General features: G+C 39.1%; 1 protein-coding gene across 1 annotated transcript in view; it reads right to left on the reverse strand.

Moving 5' to 3' along the window:
- Positions 1-12,251, reverse strand: part of tmem104 (transmembrane protein 104) — a 57,309-nt gene that overhangs the window by 35,659 nt on the left and 9,399 nt on the right. The window contains exons 7-8 of the mRNA XM_044331923.1: positions 3,464-3,563; positions 1,774-1,870 (exon numbers count right to left, since the gene is read on the reverse strand). Of these exons, the coding sequence (XP_044187858.1) occupies positions 1,774-1,870; positions 3,464-3,563 (197 nt within the window). The remainder of the gene's footprint in view (positions 1-1,773; positions 1,871-3,463; positions 3,564-12,251) is intronic.

The raw sequence follows: 12,251 nt of genomic DNA on the forward strand, positions 1-12,251 counted from the left end.
AAGACAAACTATTAGCAGCTGGAGTGAAGCAGAGTTACGTTGTTTAGCGGGTCGGTTTTGACGGTAAGAGAGCTACAAACAGGTGAAATGGTTTGGTAAAGAGAGCTTGTAATTACACTCAGTGAACAAATTACATAACGCCAGTAATCCTACAGCAGAAACAGTGTATGATACATGTATTAGACAAGGTGAACATAATAATACACAATTACAAACTGCACAGGCTTAATGGGAACATCGGTGTACGAATGTCTCAACTCGGCAGTCCCAGACATCAACACGCTAATATTGAGTATCGATATTGTTGGAGAGAAAAGTCAGTACTTGTCAAGTGTTCACTGGTGAAAATGATTTTTGGCGTTACATATCTATTTCCCTGGGCGGTCATGATGAAACCTGGAAATTAGTCTGCAAAAGTGCAAGTGTAAACAAATTGGCCGGAGATTACAAATCAGCATTGTTTCAGTTTGCTTACATACAGTAAGAGGATTATCCCATAGCAGATAAAGGGGTAAAAAGTTAATTTATTGGCAAATTATTTGGGGTTGGATCATTCCATTAAAATATAAGCAAGGATAAGGAGGAGAGAGAGCTAGAGAACAGAGAGGGAGGGAGGCTGAGAAATTATACAGCAGGAGATCAGCACATCTATCACTGTCGCTGTGCAAAGTTAAAGCTCCGGTGAAAATTACAGAGTTTGGCTCGCTTAACAATTCAAGGACACACACGCACACACCACACTCCGCCTGTGGGCTGCAGAGGTGGGGTGTCAGGGGAGATTTGAGTGAGAGAAGGACTCAGAGGACCAAAAATGTTGTCAGAGCCCAATCTGACAGAAATGCAGGCGAGGTTTTGGCACGTTACACCTTGTTCACACAGGAGATGAAAGCATCTGATGTCTGCAGTTAGGTTTCAGCTGGGCCGCTCGGACCAAAAGTATATTGTTAAAAAGACAGCACTGGTTTTATTGCCTTTCCCCTGTGAAAAGAGGCTGTACTCAACAATCCTCATCTATTTCAAGCTTATCTTTGTGAACAGGTAAACAGTTAAGTGTAGGAACTTCAGAAAGTTGTACTGTCAATCTTGACTTATAATTGAGCGGCCCACAGGATCTGTAGTGCCAGAATCAGCTACAACATATTTTGGTCTTTAGAGATGATCACTGTGTCAGATTAGGCAATCATGAGTCATAAATTCATGCATAGCAGACTATACATTGGATCCCAACCAATCAATGCTTTCCACTCTTTTACAGCTTAGGTAATTAATCAATTGTTTGCTCTATAAAATGTGAGAAAAATAGTGAAAAATTACCATTACAATTCCCCAGAGTCAAAGGTGACCTATTCAGATGTCTTGTTCTTTTCTGACCATCAGTCCAAAACCCAAAGATGTTCGTTATTCTATTATTTGCAACTATTTAGACACTATTACTACCATGTATGACAAAAAAAACAGTAAATCATCACATTTGAGAAGCTGAAAACAGTTAGATTTTGTCATTTTTTGCTTAAAATATGACTAAAACGAACGATAAATGGACTAATCGATGATCAAAATAGTTGCCAATTAATCTTCTGTCTTTGCAGCTCTGATGAGTCTGCATTTTAAACATTATTTCCATCATAAATTTTATGAGTTCTGAGAGATATCCATACAGAATTATGAAAGTAGTTTATGGTCCAGGATCTCACTTTAGTTCCCAGGACTTAAAAGGATGTTTGATAACTTCTGCAAACTTACTTGGGAGGTAAATGAGGAACCAACACTTACCAGAAACACCCGGTACGCGTCTTTCCTCGTGACAGAACCCCAGCACGGGTCTGTATCGTTGTACTTCACACTTCCAGCGCTGCACGAGTGGTTTCCACTGCACAGGAAACAACCACACAAACAGACAGAGCTTTAAGTTTCACCCCAACATTGTGACACCTTACAACTTGTAATGTAAAATGTCTGGTGCAAAATATCATGAAAAGCACAATCAGGTGAATCAGATGAAGAAAAAGCTGTCGCTGTGAAAACTAAAACTATCATTGTCGACCGAGCTTTACTAAAATCATCCGGCTCTGCTCGTGCCTCCAAGAAGTCTGCAGTTTGTGCCTTTGGACAAAGCAAACTGCTTTTGAAGTCTCAGTTACATCTCACTTTTATTCTTGCTGGAAGGTTAGTAAGGTTTAGATCACAGTGGAGGAGAATTTAATACGATAAGGCAGCGTGCTGCGCCTCAGGACAGGATGTGGTAGGTCTGCTTTGTCACAACAATTAGAGGAGGATACAGTTTATATATTGAAACTCAAAATTTGTACTGCGATTGAACCGAGTTAATTCAACAAAGCAGGAAAAAGTGGCTGAATGCAGAATCAAAAGTTTTTTTCCAAATACTTGTGGAGGGTAAAGTTGAAGTATTATTAACTTATTGTCTTTTTTTGATGAAAGATCAGATCTCAGTCTCTCAGTGCACCACCATAGTGTATCCCTGCTCAGCCAAAAGCAAGCTGGCAGCCAATAAATAAAAAGCAACTCAGTGTGTTTTTTTGTGTTTTGTTTGATTTGGGGCTCGAGTTGGGCGGACAAAAACATGAATAACTGTCTGATTAGGGTCCGGCTCTGTGCAAATATTGTAGTATGGCTTTGAAAACATCACCAATCCGTCCACACCAAGGGACAGAGGGAAGAGAGGGAAGAGGGGCAGAACAGTGATTTAACCAGCAGACCAACCTAACTTTGTTGTTTGCCAACTGAAAGAGGACAAAGAAGTAGTTCAGACATTTCAGTGTAGATAAAGATCTTTATGAAAATGTTAATTGGATGCATAAGCAGTGTTTTCATATTTACCCGGCTCAGTGAGGATCTTAGTTTACTCTAAACATTGACGTCAGAGAAAGTAATTAAGATAAAATAGAAATTCTCAGTTTGATCAAAGGTCATACAAGGTATTGTTCTTTATTTGGAAATGAAAGTTTTTTGGAACTGCCTGAAACTATCAAAAACATCACTGTCAGAAACTTTAATTGTCACCACCCTGATATCATCCCACCAGAACAGCGTTAAGGGGACAATGGCTATTTCTGTGGTCCAGGCTCTGGAGGGCAAGTCTGTACCTATATGAAATATCGTATTCAGACCGCCCAACAGGCTTGCAATAAAAATCTATCTGGAAGCAAGTCAACATGACTCAGACGCCTGGAGCACCAGTAAGAGGTCAGCAGGCCTAAAGGCCTCTGTCAGCAAAGCTTTATTGTCTTACTCCGGAGTTCAGAAGGTGACAAAAGGGACCAAAAGTGTGTGGGCAGAGGAGCCAATAAGATGAGGACGGATGTGCTTTGTCTTGCCAAATCGGAAAATAGCAAATGTTCCAAAAGTTCTTCAAGAAGGTCATCTATAAAATCCATCTCTATATAAGTTTTATCTCACAATAAAACTGAGAATGAAAGTGATAAATTAACTATATTGGACTTACCAGGCAACTTCCATTAGCGATATAGGCACGGCTGCTGCGTAGATGGCCAGGTCTCCGTACAGATACACTATGATGCAGATGTAGAACATATTGACGCCGACTGAAAGACAAAAAACAAAAAAGATCAAGATATGAATGACTCATTATCGTGAGACAGGTTCGTCTACATGACTGTGAAGAAAATCTGCACGGTTATGACGTAACATGAGGCCCCAAGGTAACGAGCAAACACATTTTTCATCTTTTTATCAGCCGTCCAAACATCTATTTGTTGATGGACCTTGTGTGTGAAACTTAACCACTACGGCGTCATCTCTAGCAGCAGCCTGTACGTTAGCAGCACATCTTATTGGTCCAATATTAATAGCAGTAATTAAAAAACTAATCACTCCACGGAGGAAGTTTTCCTCATCAGCCTTTACTCTCCACAGCGACAACCTCTTTAACCATCTACCCCCCCCCCCCCCCACCCTTCTCTCTTCATCCACACGGCCGACTCGCAGGCCCGTCCCGGCTGCCTTTGCCGAGCCAAGATTGAGAGCTTTCAACAGCGGACAGATCATCACGGTGCACCACACATCCATCATGCTCTTGGATTCTCAGAAAAGGGGGTTCAACAGTCCAACTGGACCTATCAGCTAATTCATCACTGCCAAGGAAATGAGAGCATAGAGTCCATTAAAAAGAAATAAAAAGTGACAGATATGCGGCTTTACGGGCTACACTGATTCTTTTATGAATTAAGGGCCGAGGGCGCCTATCGAACGGTTAAATTAAGCCGAGATAGAAGTTGAAAACACGAGGAGCTTGTAGCCCAATAAACAGCCGTTCATCCTGTTGTAAAAAAAAGCTGTTTCACAACAGAATCAAACATTACAGACTTTTCCAGGTCTCATTATTACCTTTTATTTTGCATAATTAAAACACTCCCAGTGAATGACTGGACCTCAACTGGGATATCACATATTTCTTGATCATATTCTTGCCACTTATTGTTTGCTTGGTGGGTTTTTTTTTTATTGCTGCCCTTCCACCAATATGCTATTTTTTTGGAAAATTGATCAGGAAGTGTGTATAAACATTAACTGTGTTGTTCTATACTGCCACGAATGGAGGTTTGGCCTAAATTGGCACACCACATTTGAGGAGGTTTCTCAATTTATAAGTTAAAGCTTCCACTCAAAAGTTACAAAGAACAAAAAGAAATCGATTGCCAGAAAAACTATTTTGACACCTTGAACTAATCATTTAACTAGCAAATCATCAAACTAGCAAAAAATGCCAAATATTCCCCATTTCCAGCTTCTCATTTGTGAGAATTTGCTGCTGTTGTTCACTCTTTTAGATCATTGTGAATTGAATATCTTTGGTTTTTGGACTGTTGGTTGACAAAACAAGCCATTTTATAATATATTAACATATTATATTATATTATATTATATTATATTATATTATATTATATTATATTATATTATATTATATTATATTATATTATATTATTAAAATAACTGTTAGTTGCAGCTCTATGTGACACGGAAAATGTTACTAGTTTTATGAGAAAGTAAGTAATGCACTGTTTAATTTTGAAACTAACTTCAAATTAAACAAATAAAAGCATTAACCCAGATTGGATGTGAATCAATGCAGTGATTTGAAAAGTTTATGTTTCAGTCTTGTTCATTTCAATTCAATCAATATTCTGAAAATGAATTCTCTTATCTGGTGGCATTAAAATGCAGGGTGACATAAACCCAAAGCTTTCATTTGTACTTTTTGACTGTTAACATGAAAATCAGCTTTCACCATTTCTGCCTTTCGCTAGTTCCCTCTCAGTCCGGTCCACTTTCCGAAACAATCACACCCTCTTCATGCAATAATTGTAAAGATGTGCAGACGTGTAAAACTTAGCAGGATTTAGGCTCTCGCTCTTCTCTCTACACAACTAGCTCTGTCACTTTTAGTGTGCACAATCAGCCACAACACCATGAACGCCTTTGAGGAAATGCCCAGACTTGACAGATTAAATCAGCTGGTATTCAGATTCATCAGAACACAAACAAATACTGGAGGAATCCTTGATTAACAAAGTGACCTCCGTATTTTTGGCATCTCTCCAGTACAGTCGTAAAGCATCCCCAAAAGAAATAAACACTTTCCTTTTTCAACACGCATTTTTAAAAAGTTTTCAATCTTTCTTGCACTATTCGTACGTTACCTCTTTAGTGAAATGAATGTCTTGTCAGATTTGTCTTCTTTTTCTTTACCTGTTCTTAATCTGCCAATCTTTGGCTACTAGAGTGTGTATGTGGTATGGCTGTATGTGTATTGAAAATAAAACTGAATTACACATACATGTGTTATGAGTAAAAGCACGTAATATGTTGACAAGATCGGTTGCTTTTGGGGGGGATTCTTGGATTGGTTACCTGTATACTTGTAAAATGCAGGTACATCAACACAAAACAACCTTTGTAATAATTTAAGTGTATCCTGACATACAAAGTACAGTAAACTTTTGTACTGGAGCAACTGAGCAAGTATCATACTGAAGCAGTATGATGGAATATGATGTTGAAGAGTTAGAAACTGGCATATGTTTTAAGGTTTAATAGGAGGGAAAATTAATTTTCTCAATCTTTTTCCCTCATGTTTCTGACTAGAAACAAATCCGTCTATGCTACGTAATGTCTCCTATGGCCCAACATGGATGAGGCATATTAGCAGCTCGGTGGCAGATAGCAGAAACAGGGCGTAAACTCTGCTGCCACTGTCAGTAAGCGATAGCAAGGCGAGAGGCGCTGCATGACCACAGGGATGCAGGCCTTCACAGAACTGTAACTAATATTTCCCAATTACCCAGAGCCACAGGCAAAAAGGCTGTAAAATGGGTCTTCACGTAGGAGCCCGGCCTCTCGTGTAGCTGTGAAACGCATATATATCCATCACAGCGCTGCTTCTGACTGACAGCAGACCTGACAGCCTCTCTGTGAGCAGCTGCAGAAAAAAAAAGTAGTTGAGCGCACAATATGGAAAGCCAGTTTTAAGATTTAAAGTATTTTAAAGTAGTTTAAAGACATAGCACTGTATTTAGAGATTTCATAGTATACATTAAATCACATCAGGGAAAGGAAAATACGCTCTTTTAATTATTGTTTTCTAAAAAGTTAGCGTTGACCTCTCACTGGTGTGAAATCTCCTGTAAGGACAAACTCTCCCGCTTTCATGGTGTTTTGTCACAAATGACTATGATAAAATAAAGTAAATTTTAACTTTGAGATTCACCTCATTAACCTTCCTCTCTCCTTATAACTCAAATTCTGCTTCTTTGGGGAATGTTAGTGTGAGATTTTTGATGATGAAGTGAGATTATAGACATCCATAAAATTAAAAAATGTAAAATGAGCCACACCTGCAGGCAGCAACGCCATTAACGATACGTCTCTAAAAATAAGTAAATAGGACAGTGGAGAGTAGAGAAATGATGATGCAGTGACAAGGGTAATATTAGACTGAATCTCTTTATCACAACTCAATCATTTATATAATTAATAATTAAATCACTTTTTGTTTACATCTAGAGACAGGAAGGCAGATACAGATATCAATATTTGAAGGTTTTTTCCCTAAATAATTGGTAAAAGCCAATATTTCCGTCACGTCAGCATCCTTTTCAGTGAGAAAAGAAGCGTTTTTTCTTGGTCTGGCGCAGGAGGATGACTCTTATCTTTCCATTTATACCTACAAAGCTCTGATTGGCTTGGTTGTTCTTCCAATGAGCGAATCAGACGTCAATGAGCACAACACCGCGACAGTTTGAATCGCTGGAAAAAACTAGAGGTGTGGGCTGTTACTCAAAGGTCTGAACAGCAGGTAAATCTTAATAAAGATCCTTTTACATGTGTCGTTTAAAGAATTGTAGTCGAGATATGTACTGAGCGGGACACTTACATAATAAACCTGTCAACACCCTCTAATAGACAAACTCTGTAATGGCAATTTTCTACAATATATCTGCTTTATTGACCATTAAGAGCAGCCATGCCAATTACAATGAGATTACCTTGAGAGTGGGATGTACTGTATTGTACATTATAGCAAGACTTTCAAATCTTATAAGTATACATCTGACAACAGTTAGTAGTAAGAGAAATACAACACAGTGATAATTCTATCATTTAGGACTTCAAACAATGATTATCTTCACTGTTGATTAATTGCTCAATTGATTCTTTTGACTATAAACTGTAAGAAAATAGTGAAAATGAACCTCCAAAGAGCTCAAAGTGATGTATTCAAATTGCTTGTTTTATTCTACCAATCGCCAGCTGGAACCATTGGATGTTTGGCATTTATACAAGAAAAATTAGTAAAACTATTCATAAATAATCAAAAATTGTTGCAGATTAATCATCCGTCAGTCAACTAATGGATTATTTGACAAATCTTTTCAGCTTTACTATCACTGATGATGCCAAAAACTTTTGAGCCGCTAATGCCTTTTTCCATTTCTTGTTTAAGCTTCGAAGGATTTATTTTCTTTAGGCTCTGAGCCAGACATGAGCTTCCTGCTGAAGCATTTATCATATGAAATGTGCTCTGCTCTACAGTTGTAGATACACCTCGGCCCATCACGAAAACAGAGCAGAGGTCTGAGTAAGTTATTAGTTACAGCAAAGCTTGCTTGGTTTCATTTTAAGAGACAAATTAAGCTTTGGTGTAGCGAGCTTTCTTCCCGGACTAAACTTGTGATATTGATCTGATGGGTTGGTCGCGGTTAGCTATTATAACAAACCCCCGGAAATTAAAGTGCATCCTTTACAAAGCTGACACAGGAAGCTAATGTAGCAGCGGCTTATGGAAAATGATTGGGCTGCAAGCTAAAGCAAACATGTCCATTTATCTTCTCCGTGGCACAGGCGACTCCTGATTTTCATTTTCGCCAGTGTTCTCAATGCACAAATATGACATTTAAGTAAAAGTCACTCAAGTATTAAAAATGAATGTGCACATGTTTGGCTCTCATTAAAAAGACAGAAGCCCAGGTTACAGCTGAGTAAATTAGTATTCGTCGCCATGGTCCTCCGTATGTCAGGGGAAGGGCGGCTCACATTGAAGAAACAATCCTGCTGTTTGCACAGCCGCCATGTTAACCGCCACGTCGCATCACAGAGGTAAGAAAAGCTGAGAAGAGATGCTGATTCAAGGACAGCACTCTGTTTAGTCTCTCTCTCTCTCTTTGTGACTTTAGCCAAAGTCGCCTTCTAATCAACTTTCAAATCATCAATGTGAAGGTTATAGTAACACCTTTCCACAGTGGTGCAGATAAACCAGCCCCCCCATCAACATTCCTGTCAGTGACTGCGGGTCAGGCTGATACGATACCCATGGCCTTATTCCAAGCCTGCCTTACCGCTGCTGCTGCTGCCGCCGCTGCTGCTGCCACGTCAGTTTAGCTCGGGAGGAAGTCAAATGCCCTCTAAGAGTGCCTCTTCAACAGTAGGAGAGATGTGTGTTAATTGCCAGCAAACGTGCAGGGAAAGAAAGAAAAATGTGCAGTAACGCCTACAGTTTATTGTCTTGTGAGGACTGAGGAGGTGGTGTTAAAACGGTTTTAATGTCCTGGAACTTCAGCGAGGCATAATGGACTTGTTTGCACTGTTGCTTGTTATTTACCTCCCTGCTCTTCATGTCAGTGAATAACACGAAGACAGCGCTGAATACAACCGTCAGTCCAGACTGCTGTTTGCTCTGTGTTGATTTTGTTTTGCTTCGCTTTCCAAGAAACAGGAACTGCTGATTATCAGACATCAACATCTGTCTCTTCACACCAAATAAGCTTTTGCAATTGAGTTGTTTGTTTAGGAGTTTGTTTGGATTAAATTGTCACTTCTAACAAACTGCACAGCAATTCTCTTGGAAGATGACTGATGGTAGAATTTTTAACTTTAAATTATTTGTGTTCATTAATTAGATTTACATGCTTTTAGATTAAATACCATTAGCCCGAGCATGCAGAGGTCATCCAGGATCAAGTGTCAGAATCCCTTCTGTAAGCGCTCGCACCTGGCACTGAGTCTGCAACTTTACTGACACTAATTAAGTCACCCATTAAGCCCAACAACAAATGCAGCAGTGATAAAGTGCTCTCCAAGAAAAGTAATCACTGTGGACTAATAAAATATTTAGAAACATTAAAAAAAACACAGATTACACTGAATAATGGCTCTGCAGGGCCGCAACTGATGATTATTATCATTGTTGATTAACCTGCTGATTATTTTTACTATTATTCTATTAACTGTTTAATCTATGAAATGTCAAATAGTGAGAAAAATGCCCTTCGTCGTTTCCCAAAGCCCAAGATTACATCTTCAGATGTCTTGTTTTGTCTGAAACAGTCCACAATCCCAAGAGATTCAGTCAAAGATCATATATGACAAAGAAAAGTAGCAAATCCCCACAGTTGAGAAGCTGGCATGAGGGAGTATTTGGCATAGTGAAATGACAAAAAATTAACCAATTATCAAAATAGTTTACCGATTCATAATCAATTAGTTGACTACTCTTTGCTGTTTTAGTGACAAAAACCAGCAAATACTAAAAGTTGGCATCAAACCATTGGCATCCGTCTCCTCCACTGACCGGCTTGTAAACCTTGCCCAACCTTCTGTATCTGCCTCCTCCCCAGTAGACTGAAATTTTTTTGTCTTCTTTTGTTGACAAAATCAATAACATTCGATCTAATTTTAACAATGCTACCGTTTCCTCTGATTCATCATTCTACTGTCCTACACTCTCGTCTGTTTCCTCCCCTATCTCTCTGCACATCCCATATGTGTCTTTCCTCTTGCCCCTTAGATGTAATCCCCCCCCCCCCCACCCCAAATTCCTTAAAGAGGTCCTGCCTATCCTGGGTCCTCGCCTACTCTCCATTATTAATCTCTCTCTCACCTCTGGCTGTGTTCCAAATGGTTTTAAGATGGCGAGCGTCCAACCCGTTTAAAAAAAAAAAAAAAAACCTGCCCTTGATCCAGCCCAACCAAATAACTACAGACTAATTTCAAAACTACCATTCATCTACAAAATTCTTGAAAATAATCATTGCACAGCAGTTCTTTGAGGTCATTGAAGGACACAATATTTTCAATAAATTTCAATCCAGCTTTCACCACCAACATAGTACGGATTCAACACTGCTGAGAGTGACAAAAGACATCCTAAAGCAGGCTGACGATGGCAAACGTTTCAAAACTGGTCCTGCTTGACTTATCAGCTGCTTTTGATACTATTGATCACTCCATCTTGGTTGATACATCTAAACAAGTGGGTAGGTATCTCGGGCTCTGCTCTCAATTGGCTCTCGTTCTATCTGTCAAACAGGAAGTTTCAGGTTGTCATAGACAACTTTGCGTCCTCAACTGCCCCTATACTCTGCGGAGTCCCACAGGGTTCAATCCTCGGTCCCATCCTTTTCTCATTTTACATGTTTCTTCTGGGCAACCTTTTTAGCCAGTTCAATTACATCTGTATTTTTCAGTTAAGCCAGATGATATGGGTAATATCGGTACCCTCCATGACTGCCTGGCTGTTATTAAAGAATGGACGTCACTTGATTTCCTTCAGCTTGATTCAGATAAAACCGTGGTTCTTCTAATTGGTCCTAATAAGTTTGTCTCTGAAGTGAAAACTCGGCTCTCTGGCATCCAATGTCAACCCCTATTCAAGAAACCTGGGTGTATATCTTTGACTACAATCAAATCAATGCTAACACTAATCCATACCCCAATTTTTTCATGCCTTGACTACTGCAATACTCTTTTCTCCTGTCTCAAGCAGCCCTGTCCTGCCTGCAACTCGTGCAAAACGCTGCAGTCAGACTGATGACCAAAACCAACTATAGATCTCAAATCACACAAATCCTCGCATCCCTTCATTGGCTTCCCATAAAATATAGAATAGATTTCTTCCGACCAAGGTCTCTTATTTATACCCGCAAGTCCAAGGGTGATTGTGCATTTGCCGTTAGGGCCTCGTCCCTCTGGAACAATCTCCCTGACTCTGTTAGATTAGCTGAGTCTGTAAACTGCTTTAAAAAAAACTTCTCAAACCATCTCTGCTGATTTGCCTTCCCTGCAAAGGTGCTGCAATTTATTTTTCTGTATACAACAAATGTATGTTGTTTATTTTTTGTATCTTTATCCTGTACAGCACTTTGTAATGTTGTTTTAAAAGGGTGCTATACAAATAAAATCTTATTTACTTAATCTTACTAAATGTCTGGTCAGATTTGTAATTGTTTCCTATTCATTCTTTAATTAGATGATGACAGTTCCTGATTTAAAAACCCATTTTATGTATGCTATCTCCTTGTACAGCTATTTGTGTTTAGGCGATATTTAAAACTTGAAAACTTTTGTTAAATGAAAAATGGTTTTGTAGAAAAACATGTTTATATTTTTAGTTACTGAAAAAAATGTCATTTTGGCATTGAGGTAATATATCAGCACTAGATTTGAACAATTTCAAATGATGTACCTAGCCTTATCTGTTTCATTTCATTACTTGTCTCACACAAGTAGCAAGAAGAAACTGAGCATGTCGGTGCTGTCAGGACAGACAAAAGAGCTGCCTTTCCCCTTTTTCCTCGTTCACCATGTGCTGGGACTCGTGCCTATCTAATTCACTTCTGATTAGAGTCCCTGGGCAGCTTTCCCATTGCATGGGGAGAGAGAGAAGAGGAGAGAAAACTCATTTCCTTATTACCAATCAATACCTCCACGTGCCTCAC

The sequence above is a fragment of the Thunnus albacares genome, chromosome 17 (genome assembly GCF_914725855.1).
Source record: "Thunnus albacares chromosome 17, fThuAlb1.1, whole genome shotgun sequence".
In the NCBI taxonomy this organism is placed as follows: Eukaryota; Metazoa; Chordata; class Actinopteri; order Scombriformes; family Scombridae; genus Thunnus; species Thunnus albacares.